General features: G+C 38.7%; 1 protein-coding gene and 1 non-coding gene across 2 annotated transcripts; both read left to right on the top strand.

Moving 5' to 3' along the window:
* Positions 1 to 3988: 3988 nt before the first annotated feature.
* LOC150055545 (U6 spliceosomal RNA) lies at positions 3989 to 4096 on the top strand. The gene has a single exon (XR_016537516.1). It is a non-coding gene; the product is annotated as a U6 spliceosomal RNA (small nuclear RNA).
* A 14158-nt stretch (positions 4097 to 18254) lies between these two features.
* Positions 18255 to 20619, top strand: LOC150055544 (ribosomal RNA processing protein 1 homolog B-like). The gene is given in 3 exon segments (XM_090343357.1): positions 18255 to 18525; positions 18615 to 18893; positions 18896 to 20619. Coding segments are annotated over 3 exon segments (2229 nt in total). The 3' UTR covers positions 20575 to 20619.
* The last annotated feature ends 635 nt before the right edge of the window (positions 20620 to 21254 follow it).

Below are 21254 nucleotides of genomic sequence, written 5' to 3'. Positions count from 1 at the left end.
AAGCTTATCCTCATAAGCTTTTCATTGATTTGAAAAACCATGTCACCTATCCTTTTTTCTGGATTTTGTTGTTTTGTCAACTTTTTAAACTGTGTACTTTTTCAATGCTTTTCTTCTCTTCTTAAATAAAAATTCACTATTCTGCCTAATTTTTTATTTATCCTAACTGCACATCTCAAAAATTCTTCAAACTTTCATACCTTTTTGTTAAACCCGTCATTTGAAAGATGATATAAAAATCAATGTTAATAAATTCTTCAATAAAAAAAGAAAGGGAACAAAAAAATGTCTACAAACTTCAAACCCAACAAAACCTGGATTGTGCCCAAACAAATTTTAAGATCTACTTAAAATAATGCCTCATTGTATACCACTAAAATGTGAAGCACATTAGGATATAATTAAATTTATGAATGCAACATTCTGTATGCTTCTTTCCAAGAGAATGGTTCTGAATTATCAATGAGATTGTTGATGGGAAAGCACTCTGAAAAGTAGTAAGTGCTATATCAATGCAAACTACTGTCTTTATGATCCTTTTAAATACAAGCATCTGGAGCTCTCAACATTTGTTTGATAACTATTTAGTGATCTTCCGCTAAGTGCATGGTACTCTTGGGGAATGCAGAGGGTATAAAGATGAAATACTTTGGGTCTTGCCTTCAGAGAGTTCACCATCTCTAGCATGAGAATATTGTGTTGAATCTATGTTGGTGTTTTCAATGTTTCCTCTTATTGCAATTCACATTTCAAAGCACACACACACACACACACACACACACACACACACACACACTAAAACACAGGTTTCACAAAAGATAGCACTTCATGTTTATGACCTCCTCCTCTCTCTTTCTTTCTCTCTCTCTCTCTCTCTCTCTCTCTCTCTCTCTCTCTCTCTCTCTCTCTCTCTCTCTCCTGTTTCTCACTCTTCTCTCTCTTTCTGCTCCTCTATTATAGTTTTCTCTTCTACTTCATTTTGTAAAATTTTTGTCATAATCCTGTAAATCAATTTCATACCCTCATAATGGATCATCATCTATCATTGGAAAATCCTATAGTGTCTGCACTTAAAATTCAGGATCAATACAACCAGAATGAATATTATATCCCTGTAAAAAACAATTTACTCTATTGGATGAACGGCCACTGAAATCCTAATAGACCCTTTCTCTCAATGATTCATATATTCATTAGGTCAAAGATGTGAGCTCTTTTTCTACATATATCTACATATATGTTATTCATCCATATGCACAAGTTTGTGAGAGCAAACACACTTGCATGCCTTCACTTCCTGTAGCTATAGCTATATATTAAATTGGATTGCTTTTGCACAGTGACAACTGCAATGAAAGCTCCCTGCAGGGAGTCTGAGTGAAGGGGTTATTTCTGTGGTTTTTCACCATCCGAGAACTGCATTGAGCCACAAGAGCTTTCTGACAGGACTTGGCAAGCTTTGCATTGTAGACAAGATTGTTTATTCTGTTGGCAAATTGTTCATAAGAGGGTTTGGCTCTCTTCTGAAGTATTTGTGAGTATGTGTGTGCATATATACATGTATACATTGATTTTTAAATTCTATATAATATATAGATACAGATGAATATGTGGAGGTTCTATTTCAAATGTTTGTTGGCAACATTTACACTTGAGATTTTATGTCATTATAATGATAATTAATTGTTTACTTAGAAAATACATCCTTTTGCTGAGATCCTACCTCCTCACCACAAAACTTAATCTATATTTAAAATGAACTTTCTGTCATCAACTCCACATGTCTCAGAAGAAAACATTCTCAATAAAGGCAGGAAAAAATATGCTTTAAAATACAAAAAGTAATGAATGTCAGTAGTTGCTAAAGACAATGTTTTTTAAATTCCTTTCTATTTCTCCATCTAAAGAAATGATACCATTGTTCTTCATTATATTGTACTTTTGTTTTTTGGCTCAAGGCCAGTGGTTTACCACTTGAGCCATAGCTTCACTTCCAGCTTTATGGTAGTTAATTGGAGATAAGAGTTGCATTGTCTTCCATTCCCTTGCTGGCTTTGAGCAACAATCTCCAGACCTCAGCCTTCTGAGTCACTAGGAACACAAGCATGAGTCACGCATCACAAATTTCTAGCTTATTATTTGCATTTCTAATTGAAGAGAATTTCTTAGTATAGCAGATAATCTAACTAGATCCAGTTTAATAATAAAAACAGGATAGCAATTTATTTGTGTCTGCCACCTCTGTGGTTGATTTCACTTCTAAGCAAGACTTCTGTTTAAAGATGATAACTTCTGCTTGTGATCCCTGATTCTGTGCAGATTTCCTTGATCTCTCATACCTGGAAGGAGAAAAAAAAATATTTTTACACATTTCTTTTATTGTCCTCCAGGAAGCATTTGGAACTATCTCACCTGTGATGAAATTCAATTATAACTTCCTTCTGTCTTGTTTGGAATTCAGGGGAAAAAAAGAGGGTCCGCCCTTGTTTTATATGAGATGAGAATTCAAGCATATCAAAATACTAACGTAGAGCTGGGTGTTAGTGCCTCACACCTGTAATCCTAGATACTCAGGAGGCTGAGATCAGAGGATCATGGTTTGAACCCAGCCCAGGCAAGAAATTCTGAGATGCTTATCTCCTGTTAATCACCAAAAAAAGCCAAAGTGGAGTTAGAGCTCAAAGTGGTAGAACACTAGCCTTGAACAAAAAAGCTCAGGGAGAGTTCAAGCCATGGGAAACGTACAAAAAAAAAATCAAGTTATGGTAACTTTGTAATCTTAGATATTTGAGTATTTAAGATTAGGTCCACAGTTCAAGGTGAGCCTGGGCATACATATTAAGACACTTTCTCAACCAACAGCTTGGGCTTTGGCAGGCACTTGTCACTTCAGCCATAGGGAAGCTAAGATGGGGAAGATACCAGTTTCTGGCCTGCCCAGGAAGAGAAGTTCATCAGGCAATCTCAGTGGAAGAATCTGGGTACAGTAGTACTTGCCTATCATCCCAGATTTATAACAAGAAGAGTAAAATAAGTGTATCCCCGTGCTGGGACAAGAACAGGCAAAAGTCAAGATTCTATCTCAGAAATAACCAGTGGGGGGAAAAAAAGAGTTGAAGATATGACTCAGGAGCAAAGCACTTGTATAAAGCCATGGAAAAGCAAAAATATTATTACATGGGAACATTCAAGAAATCTCAGGAAAGTCCATCATGCTCTTATATCTCCAATAAACCAACAGAAAACCAACCGGAAGTGGCTGCATGGCACAAAGTGACATGCCACTAGCCCAGAGGTGGGGGGCTAAGAGGGGAAGAAAGAAAGAAAAAAGAAAGATCTCAGGACTCATTTAGGAATATTCCATAGGATTGACAATTACATATTCTGTATAGTTTTTCCTATATCATGTATAATCTCAGCACTCAGCAAGCAAGAGGCAAGAGGATTCTGAGGTTAGTCTCAGTTACATGGTAGAAATTTTGCTTAAGGGGGAAAAAAAACGAATCTGAGTGCCAATGGCTCATGCTTGTAATCCTTGCTACTCAGGAGGCTGAGATCTGAGGATTAGCATTCAAAGCCAGCCATCGCAAGAAAGTCAAGGGAGACTTATCTTCAATAAACTACTCAGAAAAAGCTGAAATTGGCTCTGTGGCTCAAGTGGAAGAACACTAGCCTTGAGTACAGAAAAGCTCAGGGACAGAGCCCAGCCCCAGTTCAATCCCCATGACTGGCCAAAAAGAAAAAGAACTTCAAAATAACAAACCGTGAGCCAGAAGTTTGGCTTAGGGGTAGAGTGCTCGCCTAGCACACAAAAGCTCTGGGTTCGATTCCTTGGTACTACATGCACAGAAAAAGCTGAAGTGGCGCAATGACTTAAGTGGCAGAGCACTAGCCTGGAGCAAAACGTGTCCAAGATCAGAGTCCAGGTCCCGAGTTTAGTCCCCAGGACTGGCAAAAATAAAAAATAAAAATAAAAAATCGTGCAATCGTGCTCGCTTTGGCAGCACATATACTTAAAATTGGGATGATATAGAGAAGATTAACATGGCCCCTGCGCAAGGATGACACGCAAATTTGTAAATCGTACCAAATTTTTGTATGTTTATTTGAAATAGGGAAGGGAAGGGAGAAAACTAGATGATTGGGAGTGGCTAGGGGACGGAAAGAAAAAAAAAAACATGAGAGGGGGTATCAGCATGTGAAAAGTAATGCACTGTAACCCCTCTATACATTATCCCGACAGTAAAAAAAAAAGTCAAACTCAAAATTCACAGAAGAAATATAAATGACTAATAAATACATGAATAAATGGTCACTATCCCTGGTCATAAAGAAAATCTAAATCGATAATCCTAGCTACTCTGGAGGCCGAGATCTGGGAATCAGGGTTCAAAGCCAGCCTGGGCCCTAAAGAACATGAGGCTCTTATCTCCAATTAATCACTAGAAAAGGAGAAGTGGAGCTGTGGCTCAAGGTGTAGGGCTATAGCTTTGAGCTGAAGAGCTCAGGGACAGCACCCAGGCTCAAAGTTCAAGCCACATGACCCACAAAAAAAAGAAAAGAAAAGAAAATCCGAATCAAAACTGCACTAAGATTCTATCTCTATCTAGTCAGAGTGGCATCTATCAAGAAAACAATAAACATTATTTAGGGTGAAAGGAAAGAAAGGACCCTCATACAATACTGCTGAGAACACAAACTAGCCCAGCACTATGGAAATCAGTGCAGAGGTTGTTCAAAAAACTAAAACTAGATTTTCCTTATCTCATCATTCTACTCTAAAACATATAACCAAAGGAAATAAACATACAAAAAAGAAAATATGGAAGTGGCCCTGTGGGTCAAGGGGTAGGGCAGTAGCCTTGAGCTGAAGAACTGAAGGACAGTACCCAGGGCCAGAGTTCAAGCCCTGACTGACCAAAAAAAAAAGACAGAAAGAAAGAAGAAAGAAAGAAAGAAAGGAAGGAAGGAAGGAAGGAAGAAAGATAGGAAGGAAGGAAGATAGGAAGGAAGGAAGGAAGAAAGATTTGCATATTGTTACAGCTTTGTTCACAGCCAAACTTAGGAGTGTGTAAGTAAAACACACACATACACACAGACACACACACACACAGTAGAGTGAATCCCACAAAATTCTGTTTGTAAAAGGCAGCAAGAAGGATGGAAAGGGAATACGGTAGAGGTAGTGAAATTGTTCAAAGTTCCAGCAAGCATGTATGGAAAAATCACATGAAATGTGATTATATGTATTACAAATTATGTTTGTTACAAATATACATAAGCTCAAAAGAAAAAAAAGAAAGGAAACAAAGTGAAAGTCCTCAAGTATACCTCAATTTTTCCAGACAGTTTCAACTACAATTAAGAATAATTTCATGGCTGGGAGTTTGGTCTAGTGGTAGAGTGCTTGCCTAGCATGCACGAAGACCCGGGTTCGATTCCTCGGTACCACATGCATAGAAAAAAAGCTGGAAATGGTGCTGAGGCTCAAGTGGTAGATCTCTAGCCTTGAGAAAGTCCAAGGACAGTGCTCAGTTCCTGAGCTCAAGCCCAGGACTGGCAAAAAAAAAAGAATAATTTCATCCTCCACCTGTTAATACCAACAAGACCCTAAATTGGCAATAGCTGTTCTGATGAAATTCTGATTGGCTTTTCCTAATCTTTAAATATCATCTTTCTGCTTGGAGCATTTTCACAGCACAAGTATTAACATCTATTTTTTAAATGTATTGTATTGTCAGGATGATGTACAGAGGGTTACATTATGTAAGGAAAAGAGTACATTTCTTATCCAATATGGTAACCCCCTTCCATGGGTTTCTCCCACTTTCCCTCCACCCCCTAGTCTTCCATCCCCAAGTTGTAAAGTTCATTTCCAACATATTGTCTTGTGAGTATTGCTGTTATATTGGTTCATCATTTTTAAGTATTCAGTTTCTCTTAATGTCCTTTTTATCTGTTCAAGAGTGTATCTTAGATCGCAAGCTAAATTTAAGGTAGTACACGTAATGCAGGCCATTTCCACTCTTCCCACTACCCTCAAAAGATTGTTGCTGCTACAATGATGAATTATGAGGTTGGCAGCTAGGTGGAGGGCATTTCAAGAATCTCATGAAGAAATGAGTACCTGAATTGAGACTTCACAGTGGAAACATTGGAGAAGTATTCCAAGATCATAAAATAATTTGTTAACTCTTGAAGTGGATGGAAAAGAAAGAATAAATAGAAGCAAATTAAAATTATTATAAACAAAAATAAAAATCAGACTGCCTTTCTTATTACTAGTTACCTTAGTAAGTTGAAGGAGAGAATGGATGGAGAGAGAATAGAGACAGAGAAACAGAGGGAAAGAGGAGAGAGAAATCCATTTGTGATTGTTGTTCTTAATGTACTATGTGAAATTATTTCTCTTTTTCCCCCTATGGTTTATCTCATGTTATTACTGTATCTAACTTTGGTACCTGGCATAATATATATACTTTGATTTGCTTATTTGAAATAGGGAAGATAAGAGGAAAAAAACAAGATGATTGGGAGGGGCTGGGGAAGGAAAATGGGAAGAAACATGAGAAGGGATATCAATGTTCAAGAAATACGTAGCCACTACCTGAAGAATGTAACTGTAACCCCTCTATATATCACACTGACAATAAAATACAATTAAAAAACAGCAAAGGAGAACCAAAGGATTGTGTTGTGTTAGATTATTTTTGACCTATAAAAATGCCAAGTTTATTTGACTCATTCTAAAAAAAAAAAACTAAACACAAGAGGTGTCATTCTCATCATTGCCCATCTTCTTGGCACTACACAATTTTCCTTTGGCAATATTATAATTTTGTGCATATAGAAAAATATTCAGTGGTAAGTAATATTAGCCTCCTTGGATCTCTAAACTATTGGACAATCTACAGATGGTTTCATAATAATGCTAGATAAGAGCACTTCCATAAAGATTACACCATATTATCCTCACAGAATATGTCCCAGGGAAGATATTATCCTGCTCACAAGCTCAAAGAAACAAGCTCAAAGAGGTTAAACAGTCACGTGGTAACAAGGGGAAACCTAAGAGCTCTGAGTATTCTAATTGTCTTTTCCTACTTTGCTTGGACTGCCTTTGCTATGGAGAGAAAGAGCTGAGGTCTATTGCCCATAATCAATGTCCAAAGTAGCAGAAGAAGAAAAAACAAGATCAACCTTTATTCCCTATATCATAATTATTGTACCCTGGATCAAATGCTTATAGCAAGGTGAAAGCTTTTATGTTTATCATCGCTTTCCTTTTCAAACTACTTATACCACTATGTCCTGTAGAATTTGAGTTGTACACACCACTGGACTGAATTACTCTTTCTAGTGTTATCTGTTCTTGCCTCAAGTCTCTGTGTTTTTTAGAGAAAATACCTAGTGCATTTTTCTCCTGCTGTTCACAGAAGGACTGAAGAAGAGCCTGGATTTTTTTTTAATTTGAAAAGTAAATAAATGCCCTTGGAGAAGGATGAATGATTATATTACCATAGGCTTCTTCCATTAACATGAGATTCATGAAATACAGAGTTCATTCATGAGGTTCAAGGTTAGGGGCAGAAGACCACACAAACTTGGGGAGCTTTAAAAAAAATAACAGAGGAAACCATGGTTTATTAGTTATACTAGTTACAGAATGAACAGCATATTGTATGTGCTGTGTTAGAGGTATGTTATGAATAACAAAAGCCCTGGAGCATTTACATATTTGTTTTCAGCAATCCTGGCAGTTGGATTTCACCATTCTATGCCTCTTTGCCAGAATCACTAAACACTGGTACATATGGCATCTGAAGTACCATATGCCATAGAAAATGTTAGCTGATGCCTATACTTCTATATTATATTTCTATTTCAGATTTTTGCAGTTTGAACAAAGAAGAGTAAAAAAAAGAAAATATTGGACAAGCAGTAAACAGTAAAGTGAAAAAAATGCCTTCAGAGAAAGCAAATAAAGGAAATGAGTCTACCATAAGTTAACATGGCTTCTATGGTAATGAGTCAGATATGAGAAGTAATTGTTTCACATTAACACATTTTCATAGCCTTTCATTCTATTATTTTGATGCTCAGGATTGCAACATGAAGAGTGAGAAATGGCTTTTTTTACCTTATTCTTTCTGACATTTCTTGCAAAAGCTTAAGTTTTCCTTTGATTGGAACTAATTAGCAAGGCTACAGTCTGCAACACCTAAAATGCTGCAAGTTAAAACTGAAAAACTCAAATATCAGAAAATAATTTGAGAATGACTATTCAGGTTTTCAGTGAGATTTTCCAGTTAGCATCCAGGTTCTTTTTTGTCCCTTTATGTAGCAGTGCTCTAGAATTAAAATAAATAAGATTGAATAATCACCTTTGTCAACACAAAAAACAAGTAAAGATCTCTCTCACCATACCAACCTTTTACCATGTCCTCTGAAGGAACTTCAAAATAACTGGATGATGATGATTCTTTTGTGTATCAGGTCATCCTATTGGGATGAATCTGTTATAAATACATGTGGTTAAACTATGGAAAGTATTATGTCAGTTCCTCAAAAGACTAAACATAGAGCTCCCCTATGACCCAGCAATTGCACTACTTGGCATTTACCCAATCGTCCAGAAACAAGGACATACTAAATCCACTAGCACAACAATGTTCATTGCAGCACTATTTACCATAGCAAAGATAGGAACCAATCCAGATGCCCCTCAGTAGATGAATGGATCAACAAGATGTGGTACTTATACACAATGGAATCCTATGCTGCCATCATAAAGAATGACATCGCCCGATTTGCAAGGAAATGTAAAGAGTTGGAAAAAATCATATTAAGTGAAGTAAGCCAGACTCAAAGGAACATAGGCTAAATTATTTCCCTCATTTGTAATAATTAGCACACATCTAGGACTCTCCTAGCAGAGGATTACAATAGCTCAAAACCTAGGCACATAAGGTCCTATAGAATGAGACTAAATGAAAGAATCTCCAGAATATGGAAACAAGAGCTTTATCTTGTGTGATTGTTGTTCTTAATGTACTACATTATTTCTCTTCTCTTTTGTTGTCCTTTGATTAATCTTATATTGTTATAGTATCTGACTTTGTTACCTGGTGTATTGCATACACATTTATTTATTTATTTGAAATAGAAAAGGGAAGGGGTGGAAAGATGATTGGGGGGTTTGGGAGGAGGGAAATGGGGACAAAAGCATGAGAAGGGATATCAGTGTGTGAGAAGTAATGCACCTACTATCTGGTGAACGTAACTGTAACCCCTCTATACATTACAACTAAAAATTAATTAATTAATATGTGTGTCTGAATGTATTTTTCGTGGGGGAGTGGAGAAGATGTTATTCACAATTTTCTAAATTCAGGTTACTTTAAAACAAAACAAAATAGTGTTAAAAACTGAACACTAGGGACTTGAAGCATAGTCTAGTGGTAAATAAAGCCTTGGGTTGGATTCCTTGGTACCACATACTCAGAAAAAGTCATAAGTGGCACTCTGGCTCATGTGGCAGAATACTAGGCTTAAGCAAAAAGTGACAGCGCCCAGAGTTCAAGCCCCAGGACGGGGAAAAAAACTAAACACTAGGATGGAGGCATGGTTCTAATGCAGAGTTCTTCCCTGGCAAGTGGAAGTCCTGAATTCAAACCTCAGTACCATAAATTACTTAATTAAAGGGAAACTGGTAGGCAATTTGAATATTGGTCAGGAATTGGATACTGCCCTGGAATAAGCACTGTCTGAAAGTGTGACCACAGATTAGGTTAGATAATTGGTAAAAGAGTAAGTCCAATAGAGTAAAGGTAAGTATAAATGTTAGTATAAAGAATATAAATGGTAATACTTCAGCTTAAATCAATTAACAATATTAATAATCCTAAAGTACATTGCATAGTGCTTTATACCTCAGAAGTGTGGTCAGTCTTCCTCACATAAAAGAAACACTTCTGCAAGTTAGATTTCAGTACTTTCTCAATTTCACAAATGAGAAAGACATCGTAGAAATGCTCCTGCCATGAACTAGGGAATTAAAAGCAAGATACCAAGATACCTTCTTCAGATGAATTATGCCATAAAATATAAAACTGTGAGCTGTTCCAAAATGTTGTTATTTGTAGAGGCTCTGAGGAAGTTGAGGTGAACTTAAGACTGGGTTTCCATGTCCCAATCATTCTCTTGTCCCAGGTTCCCAAATGTACACCATAGAAGCAAACATATGTCCACGCTCTTCCGCCATGGCACATGCTCATCTCTTTTCCCAACTTGAAGTCTATGAAAATAAAGTACTAGATGTATTTGTCTCAAAAGGACATGGCCAAAAGGCATCATAAACTTTGTAGTCTAAAAGAATGCAATTTGAGTGTTACTCGGAGCTGGGAATCCCAGTAGCCCAAAGGTGGCATTGCCTCCTCTCTGAGTCTCTAGGAAAGACTCCTGGACTTGCAGCTGCCCCAATCCAAGCCCCACCCAAGTCGTTCTGCGGCCCTCTCTTCATCTTTCTAGGTGTCACTCTTTTGTGTGCCTTTTCTCAGACACTTGTCATTGAATTTAGCACTAATTCATTCAATTCATATTGTTCTCATCTTTTAAAAATGATTTTAAAATGCTGAAAATCAGAGGGGTTATAGTTATGTAAGTCTGGCGGAGAGTACATTTCCTTCTGGGGAATGCCACCCCCTTCCATTGCTCTCTCCCAGGTTTTCCTTTCCATTCTACACACAAATTGTAGAGTCCATTTTTATTTGTTTTTGTTTTTTAACTGTATGTTTTTGTCTTTTTTTTTTTTGGTACCAGGGATCAAATCTTGCTAAGCAAGAGCTTTGCAAACCATTTTCAATACAGTATCCAGTGATTGCTGCTGCTGCATTTGTTTACCCTTTGTCCTTCCATTTCTGTGCCTCCTCTTACCTTCCTAAAGACATACAAACAAACAAGACAAAAAGAGAAGAAAACAAGCTGGGAGCCTGTGGCTCATACCTGCAATTCTGGCTACTCAGGAGGCTAAGATCCAATGACCATGGTTCAGAGTCAGCCCAGGTAGAAAAGTCTTATCTCCAATAAACTACTCAGAAAAAGCCAGAAATGGCACTGTGGCTCAAGTGATAAGAATACTAGCCTCAAATACAAACAGGCTCAGGAACAGTGTCCAGGCTCTGACTACAGCCCCAGGGCCAGCAAAAAAGAAAAAGAAAAACAGAAAAAAAGTAGTAAAAAAAGAATAAAGCCTCTTGTTTCCATTTCATGAGGTTCATTTTATTTGCTCAAATGTACATAGGCATTATGCCTTTCTGTTCCTCTCCTAAGAGTGTCCTCCTTTGGTCTCCCTGTATGTGAATTCCTAGAGATCTGTGCAATTTATTATTATTATTATTATTATGTATTTTACATCTAGCTTCCACATATGAGAGAAAACATGTGCTTGTTCGTCTCTCTGAGATTGGCTTACCTCGCTTAACATGATTTCTTCCACGTTCATTCATTTCCCGACACAAATGACATAATATTATTCTCTGTAATGGCTGTGTAAAAACCCTTTGTGTGCAGATACCACATTTTTGATCCACTCATCTATTGTAGGGCATCTGGCCTGTTTCCATAACTTGGCTATTGTGAGTAGTGCAGCAGTGAACATGGATTTGCAAGTGTCTTTATGATATCCTGGCTTGTGATGTTCTGGGTAGATGCCCAGAAGTGCTCTGGCTGGGTCATTGGGAAGATGTATGTTTAGGTTTTTGAGGAACATCCAGACTGTTATCCAGAGTGTATTAGTTTACATTCCCCTCAACTGTGCAGTAGGATTCTTTTTTTTCGACATCCCCACCAATATTTGCTGCTATTCAAATTCATCATGTTAGCCAATCTAACTGGGGTGAAATAGAGTCTGAGTCACTTTGATTTGCATTTCCTATAGGATCAAAGATGATGAGCATTTCCTCATGTTTCTTTGCCATTTTTACCTCTTCTGAGAAGTTTCTCTTTAGCTCTTTGCCCTCTTAGTGTTTGATTTATGAGGTTTGATGGGGGTTAGTTTCTTGAGCTCCTTGTATATTTTGGAAATTAAGCCTTTGTCCAATGTATTTCATGTAAACATCTTCTCCCAATTCTCCCAATCTGTTGTCCTTCTCCTTTATCAATTATGTGTGAAAATTTTATTTTTGCTGTGCAGAAACTTTTTAGGTTGATATAATCACATTTGCCAAGCCACTTGCCTATCAGCTGTGCCCCTGGGACTCTTTTTTTGGTTTTTTTGTCAGTCGTGGGACTTGAATGCTGGACCTGGGCACTGTCCCTTAGCTTTTCAGCTCAAGGCTAGTGCTCTACCACTTGAGCTACAGAGCCACTTCCCTGAGTTTCAGGTTTAACACTGAGGTCATTTTGTTCTCATTTTGAGACCATTAACTGAGATCCATCAGTTAAGATTCATTTTACAAGCACACTGTTTATATTTATGGAAATATTCCAATGAAACTCCTTTGCATTACTAAATGTATGCTAATACAACTAATAAAATGATAAAAGTAGCACAAGAAATGTAGCTATTTAAAGCCCAGTTCACTTATTTTTTTATATACTCCATGAAATCGCAACTGTTGTACATAAGATAGATGCCAAATCTGAAAAGACTTGCTGCTGCTTCTAGAACCATCAGGCTTAGAAAATCCCCCACTGGCCTGCTGAGGGACACATGAATGTCCCCTCCCTTAGAATTGATCTTGTCCTCCCCTTCTGAATGGTGGCCCTTGTATGCCTTGCATGTACCACTTATATATCACTGTCTTTTTCCCTACTCCGGCAAGAAATGCCTCTAACTTCCCTACAGGCACAATCAGTCTCCTGTTTTAAGAAGTAGCTAGATAGTCCCCACCATTTTCCAGTACTATGCTTTCATCTTTTTTAAGAATGCCATGTACAAGCCAGCCAGGTGCAGTGGCTCACGTCTGTAATCCAAGCTACTCAGGAGGCTGAGATCTGAGGATTAGGATTCAAAGCCAGCCTGGGCACTAAAGAAGACCCTGAGACTCTTATCTCCAATTAACCATTAGAAAACTGGAAGTGGCATTCAGGCTCAAAGGGTAGAGGTAGGGGGAGTGCTTGAGCTGAAGAGCTCAGGGACAGCGCCCAGGCCCAAAGTCCAAACCCCACAAGCAAAAAAAGATAAAAAGGAATGCCATGTTCATACATGTATTCTTTGCCTGATACATGTAACTTTAACCTCTCTGGGTTTTTTTTTTAGCATTTTTCAAATAAAAAGAATATAAAAAAGAATGCCATATATGCAATATCACAACCTTTAAATTATCTTTTTTCACTCTGATTAATAAATGCTTTTGAAGTAAATGCCATCCAGATTTTTCTATATATCACTACTTTATTTATTTTTCTTGATAAGCAATACTTCATCATGAATATGAATCAAACAAATCATCCACTGAGGATATTTGATTGTTTTCCATTTGGGCAGTTATGGATAGAGCTCTTGTGAATGTTAGTAAATAAGATTTTGTGAATGTTCCATTTTGCCAAAGCCAATAATAAAATCATACAAAACAGGTTACAAAGTATGTGCTTGAATTTTATGTTTGAAAGACTGGCAACTATCCTAAAAGGGCTGAGTTACTCCATGTTCCTACAAGCAATGTTCAAAAGTTCCAACTTCTCTGGGCTGGAAATGTGGATCAAGTGCTAAAGTCCACTCAAGCAAGCAAACAGAGCAAATACAAGGCTCTGAGATCAAGTTGTGGCATTGCATAAATGAATGAGTGATGAATGATGAATGAATGAATGATAAGGAAAGCAACAAGTCTTTAGTGACACAAGTGGTAATGCAGCTGCTCAATAGGTATTGTGTCCTGAATTCAAGCCCCATACCACAAACAGAAAACAAACCAATAGTAAAGCCAGGCACTGTAGCTCACACCTATAATCCTTGTTACTCAGAATCCGAGAATTAAACCTGGGAGATTCTTTTTCCAATTAACCACAAAAAAAAATTTAAAAGCTGGAAGTGGAGCTGTGGCTCAATTGGTAGAGTGCTAGCCTTGAGTGCAAAAGCTCAGGGATGGCATCCAGGCCCTGAGTTCAAGGCCCATGACTAGCACACACAAAAAGTAAATAATTATATTTGCATGGATCCATTTCAGGATTTTCTATTTTATTTCCAAGATTGCTGTGGAGTGATTTTTAAGTCTCTTCCTTTAGCAATATCACAGCATCCTGATTATCGACAAATTCAAAATATGGCTAGAGGAAAAGGGTTTCTAACTCAGCAATTATATTTTTTCTATTTTGATTGTTTTAGCTATTCTAGGTCCTTTGTCTTTTGATGTAAATTTAAAATTATCTTTTCTATATTTAGAAAAAATTATTCTGTGATTTTTATAACTGTGTTAAATCTATAGATTTGGGAGCAAGTGAAATTTTTCCTACATGTTATGTTTTATTCCATATTATCTAAGGTATGTCTTTTCATTATTTAAATTGTCCTCTATTTACTTTAGCAACATTTTTTGTCAATCATAGGGCTTGAACTCTGGGCCTGGGTATTGTCCTTGAGCTCTGCCACTCAAAGCTAGCACTCTACCACTTGAGCCACAGCAGCAGGTTTTCTGGTGGTTATTTGAAAATAAGAGTCTCATGAACTTTCACGCCAGGGCTGGCTTTGAACTGTGGTCCTCAGATCTCCTGAGTAGCTAGGATTACAGGCATGAGCCACCGGCACCTGGCTTTTATCAGCATTTTTATAGCACTCAGAACATAGATACTCCATAGTTTGGTTAGATTTATTACCTGATGTTCATCATTGTGTGGGATTTTTTGTAATTTTTATAAAAATAACTTTGTACCAAATTATTCCTGTTAGAGTGAATAATTGTTGTTATGTGTTGATCTGGTGGATTTGTTTTCCATGACCTTGGTTGGACTATATTTATCCTCAGATTTTAAAACATATTGCTAGGAGCAGATAAGTGTGGATACAGATGCTGATAGACAGACACTGACAGACAGAGAGACAGATAGATACATTGTTGCTGGGGATCCAATCCAGAACCTCAGGCTTGCCAAACAAGCAATCTACAATAAAACTACAACCCAAGAATTCTGGGATCTTTTTATTGGAAATCCTGTCATGTATAAATAAGGAGAGTTTAGTTATTCCTTCTAACTATATATAATTTCTCTTGCTTCATTGAAATGACTATGTTTTCCAGAATAGTGTCTAATGCTAATAATGATGGCAGAAATTCTTAACAGTCTTTAGTAACAGGATAAAAACATTGATTCATTCTCTGTACAACAAGGACCAGAACAGCTAGAGATTGTAAGTGTGCTTTACCAATGAAGAAGCTCACTTTGATTCCAAATTTTTAAAGAATTTTACTAACAATGGATACTGACCACATTTAGAAGAATGAGCTTTAGACCCTTATCTCAAGTTAAATATAAAAATCAACTTATAATGACCTAAAGCCTTCAATAAAAAAAACCCTGAAAATATAAATCTATTGATATAAAACAGTAAAATTTTTTACAATACGTGTTGTTTCACCATCCAGAAGGAAAAGGTGATGTCATTTCTAGGACAATGGATGGAACTGGAGACCACGTTCAGTAAATTAAACCAAGCTCAAAAATCCACCTGTCTTTTCCCTCATTTGTTGAATATGGACTTAAGATGATGATGATGATGATGATAATGATGATGATGATGATGAGTGTGTAAGGGAAAGAATCTGTGGTGGAAGGAGAGACACAAGAGGAAGAGGATTATTTTTTTGTAGTTGTGTATTACAAGCAAAAAAGATATATATTCTTCTTGAATACATGTGTGTGCACACACACATACATAAAGATAACAAATGCTGAAAAAAAGGAAAGGAGGAAAGAGTTAAGGGAATGTAACATGACATTTCATCCATCTATGAATTTATTGTAATGAAATTCCCTTGTACTAATGGAACATAATAAAAATCCTTTTGTACTATAATCTCCTTGTACTATTTTGTACAAGCAAAATTTTTGTAAAACCAAATTTATTTTCCTTTTTTTGCCAGTCCTGGGCTTGAACTCAGGGCCTGAGCACTGTCCTTGGACTTTCTCAAGGCTAGAGCTCTACCACTTGAGCCTCAGCACCATTTCCGGCTTTTTTCTATGTATGTAGTACTGAGGAATCGAATCTGGGTCTTGCTAGGCAAGCACTCTACCACTAGGTCAAACTCCCAGCCCAAAAACCCAATTTCTCAAATAAACAATAAAAATTTAAATCTTTTTGACAATTGTCTTAGCAAAATGGTTTACTGTGTCCCCCAAGATACAGAAAGCAGAATAAAAATAAGAAAGCAGGATTTCATCAAACTGAAAGGCTTCAGGAAAACAAACAAGCAGTGAAGAGACAATTTACAAAATAGGAGAAAATATTTGCAAATCATACAAAGACATGTTATATCCAAAATACCTTAGAGGGTCAGGAAGTTTGCCTAGTGGTAGAGTGCTTGCCCAGCAAGACCCAGATTCGATTCCTCGGTACTACATACATAGAAAAAGCTGAAAGTGGTGCTGTGGCTCAAGTGGTAGAGCTCTGGCCTTGAGAAAGCCCAAGGACAGTGGTCAGGCTGTGAGTTTAAGCCCCAAGACTAGCAAAAAAAGAAAAAAGAAAAAAAAAACTAACAAACTCAGATAACTCAATGGCAAGAAAACAAATAACCTAATTAAAAATAGCCAAAAGATATTAACAGATATTTCTCAAAAGGTATTCAAATAGCTAACAGGTATGGGAATACATCTTCAGTATCAGGGAACCAAAAATTAAAACTACAATGAGCTATCACATCACATCCGTTAGAATGGAGTTCATTTAGAAGATAAAAGATGATTTCTGTTGATGAGGGTGCTGAGAAATGGAAAGGAGCACTAGAACACTGTTGGTGGATATGTAAATCAGTGCACACATTATGGAAAACAATATGGAGTTTTCTCAAAAATTAAAAATAGGACTGCTCTACGATCCAGCAATGCTACTTCTGGGTATTTATATCCCAAAGAAATGAAGCTGGTATATGAAAGAAATCTCTCTGTTCTCATTTTCATTACAGCATTATTCTAAATAGCCAAGATAAAAAATAAGCTCAGTACCTACCAGCAGATGAATAGATGTAGGCAATGTGGTTCATATTCATGACAGAATAGTGTCGCCTTAACAAGGAAAGCCTGCCATTTGCAAGCACAGACATAAAACCTGGAAAACATTACAGGGAGTGAAGTAAGGGAGGCACAGAAATTAAAACCTATCAGACCTCTTGTAATTAGGAAATCTAAATAGGAATGGTAATGGGCAGAGCAGTGGATATCAGAGGCAGGCTAGAAACTGTGGGGAAATGAGCAAATATTGGTCAAAGGTATGGTCTCGTAAAATAGTAGGATCCAGTTCTACAGATCTCCTTCCTAGCATATTGACTACTGTTAGTACTAAGTAGTCATAATTTCTCAAATTTTATTTTTTTCTTTGCTTATGAATCAATATATACATATATATATATATATATTTTTTTTTTTTTTTGCCAGTCCTGGGCTTGAGCTCAGGGCCTGAGCACTGTCCTTGGACTTTCTCAAGGCTAGAGCTCTACCACTTGAGCCTCAGCACCACTCCTGGCTTTTTTCTATGTATGTGGTACCAAGGAATTGAACCTGGGTCTTTGTGCATGCTAGGCAAGCACTCTACCACTAGGCCAAACTCCCTGCCCTGAATCAATATATTTTGAACAATGTCACCCCTTTCAACATTCCCCTTCATCCATCCCCTACCTACCCTTTCCCTCATATTCTTAATTTGGTAAGATACAAAATTTTATTAAAACCTTGATATTCATATTTTTACCACAAAAGGGTAATTAACATGAAGTGATTATATATATATATATGAGACTTAACTTGATTTAATCATTGAGCAGTGTAAACAGGTATGAAAACATCCTATTTTTTCCATTTCTGTTAGCATATATTTTGTATAAATGTGTTTCACTTTTATTGTATTTCTATACATGCATACAAACATCCGAGGTATGGTGTAATTCACAAGTACATGCAGTAATTTTTAATAGTGTATGTTGATGCAGTATAGATAACTGAACACCCAAATCTATTGTGCCACTATTCACAATAGCCAATTTATGGCATCAGCCTAGGGGCCCATAAACAGATGAACCCCCAAAGAAAACATGATGTGGGGCGTGATGGCCCCCGCCATGCAGTTGGCGGAGATCCAGTTTGCTCAGCGGTTGGCGTCCAGCGAGAAGGGCGTCCACAACCGGGCGGTGAAGAAGCTGCGCCAGTACCTCAGCGTGAAGACGCAGAGAGAGGCAGGTGGTTTCAGTCAAGAAGAACTCTTGAAAATATGGAAAGGACTCTTCTACTGCCTGTGGGTACAGAATGAGCCTCTTCTGCAGGAGGAGCTAGCGAACACTGTTTCCCAACTCATCCATGTTGTTAACAACTCAGAGGCTCACTGTATGGTAGATGTAGTGTCTACCGCATGTGGTGAAAGAGGTATCTGAGGAGCTAAAAGTGGCATTCCTTCAAGCCTCCAAGTCTGAAACACCTGTTCATTCAGACCTTTTGGCAAACTATGAATCGAGAATGGAAAGGGATAGACAAGCTGCATCTGGACAAATACTACATGCTGACCCGCATGGTCCTGAGGCAGTCCTTTGAAGTTCTGAGGCGGAATGGCTGGGAAGAAAGTCGCATCAAGCTTTTTCTGGATGTCTTGATGAAGGAGATCCTGTGTCCTGAGAGCCAGTCCCCTGATGGAGTGAGGCTCCACTTCGTTGACATTTACCTGGATGAGCTGGCCACAGTGGGGGGGAAGAGCCTGTGGCAAATCAGAACCTCAAGTTTATTGACCCATTCTGCAAAGTTGCTGCTAAGACTAAAGACCACACCCTGGTACAGACTATAGCAAGGGGCGTGTTTGAAGCCATTGTACAGCAGTCTTCCTTCATACCCGAAGAGACCAGGGTGGACCAGGAAACAGAAAGCAGTGGCCAAGACTCCTCTGGAAAAGCAATTCCAACAAATGAGACCACATGGAAGAAAGTGGGTGGAGGAAGTAAGACAGACCTGGACACATGCCTCCCCAGGAGAGAAGCCTATGACTGCACCACCCCTGAGGACTCAGGGCCGCCTCTTCAGTTTGACTATAAGGCTGTTGCTGATCTACTCCTGGAAATAACCAACAGAAAAAACACCCCTCCTTTCAACCGGAAGCATCTCTGCAAACTAATCAAGAAATTCCAAGAACTCTCTGAAGCAGGCAATGTAGCTCAACTCAGTTTTGCTAAGGACATTGCTGGTGAAGGTGATCAAGCCCTCAGCCAAGGAAAGCGGAAGAAAAAAAGAAAGAAACTCTTAGAGAAAGCCAGCTTGGGACAGGAGAAAGGAAGCCAGATCTTCCTTCCTGAGGAAGAGGACAACGAGGGGAGCACTCAGAAGAGAAGAAGGAAAAAGAAGAAAAGGAGCCACTTCCAGCCAGAGACTCAGAGCCTCAAGGACACTGCTGCTTCTCCAGCTCAGAGCATGGACAACCAGGCTGAGGCCACTAAGATGCCGGCTCTGCAGGCCTGCAAGGGTGAGCCTGGAGCGGAGGCCAAATCCCTCACCCAGGAAGAGAGTGGTTCAGAGGCCCCCCACACCATCCCTACACATAGTAGGAGGAAACGGCCAAAGAAGAAGAGCCTGCAGGCTCACAGAGGGGCCTGGGAACCCCCTGTGTCACCTGTGGAGAGCCCTGAAAGTGGCTCAAGCTGTGAGCCTCCTCAGGGTCCTGCTGCCCAAGGCTCCCCCATAAATGGTGCCCGAGTTCTGAAAAGGAAGCATAAACTTGGAGCGCTCCCTGTCAATGGCACTGGCCTACCCAGCGTGCTGTGGCCTTCCACACAGGCCAGCCTGGGGGAGGGAGAAGACAGCCCAGTCCCCCTCTCTCAGTTCAAGAGACCGCAGAAGAAGAAGGGAGATCCCAGCAGCCTCATCCTCCACGGCCTGTCCAATCAGAAAACAGCAATCTTGAAAAAAAGGAAGAAAATAAAAGAGATGTCAAACTTCATACAGCACAATGGAGTGATGGAGTCAAAAGTCAAGCAGATCCAAGCTCTGGGAAGCAGCAGGGCTTTGAGTCATTTGAAGAAAAAGAAGCCACTGAGAACAGAGAATGACTTTGTGACGTTCGAAGTCTCCTGCTTACCAAAGCCCCTGTTTGTCAGAAAAGTGAAGAGCAGCGCCGCCATCCAGGAGTTTGCTCCACAGCACGCCCTCCCCGGGCTAAACAAAACACCCACCAGCTCCAAGAAAGTAACCTTCGGACTGAACAGAAACATGACAACTGAATTCAAGAAGACAGACAAGAGCATCCTGGTCAGTGCCTTTGACCCTGAGCAGAGACCCATCCATGGAGTGTTGAAGACCCCTAGCAGCTCACCTACCATCACCCCCCTGGTCACCAAGATGCCACTGGCCACCACACCAAAGAGGAGGCCTAGGGCTGCGGACTTCTTCTGAGACTGGCAGAGGTTCCTTTTTAAAGACTGGTTTTGTACGGAATATTCTATAAATTATAACTTTAAAAAAAAAAAGAAAACATGATGTGTAGACACAATGAAGTTTACTTGATCCATTTAAAAAACATTTTGCAGAAAAATGGACGGAAGCGGGGCTCATCGTGTTAAACAATAAGCTAGATTCAGAAAGTCCTGTGTCACCTATATTCTCTTTCGTATGGAGAGTCTAAATAATTTTAAAAAGGGGCTCAGTAGGGCGACTCACGCATAAACCCAGCTTCTCTGTGGCTACAAATAGGATCAGAGTTGCACTGCAGCCTAGATGAAAAGTTTGATACTCTCTCTGAAAAACAAGCTGAAGGTCCATATCTATAATTTCTATAAACCCAGTTACTTGGAAGAGAGACATTGCAGTTTAAGGCCAGCCCAACAAACATCATGAGATAGTATCTGAAAAATAATAAAGCAATTCCATCACCAGGTGGGAGCCATACTTGAAACTTCCGAGGACAGTCTAGCTCCAAGCTCTAACAACCATTTGAACTCTTTTCTCTAGCAGTACACATTGACTTTAAATGCACTCACATTGCTGTGCAGCCTTATCATTGTCTCCAGAACGTTTTCCTCACTCTAAGCTGGAACTCTGTACCTAGAGAGCCATAATTCTATCCTTCTCCTTCC

Source organism: Megascapheus bottae, chromosome 13 (genome assembly GCF_031878675.1).
Source record: "Megascapheus bottae isolate mThoBot1 chromosome 13, mThoBot2.hap1, whole genome shotgun sequence".
In the NCBI taxonomy this organism is placed as follows: Eukaryota; Metazoa; Chordata; class Mammalia; order Rodentia; family Geomyidae; genus Megascapheus; species Megascapheus bottae.
Note: the sequence above shows the minus strand (reverse complement) of the source record. Positions and strands in the feature narration are given on the sequence as shown.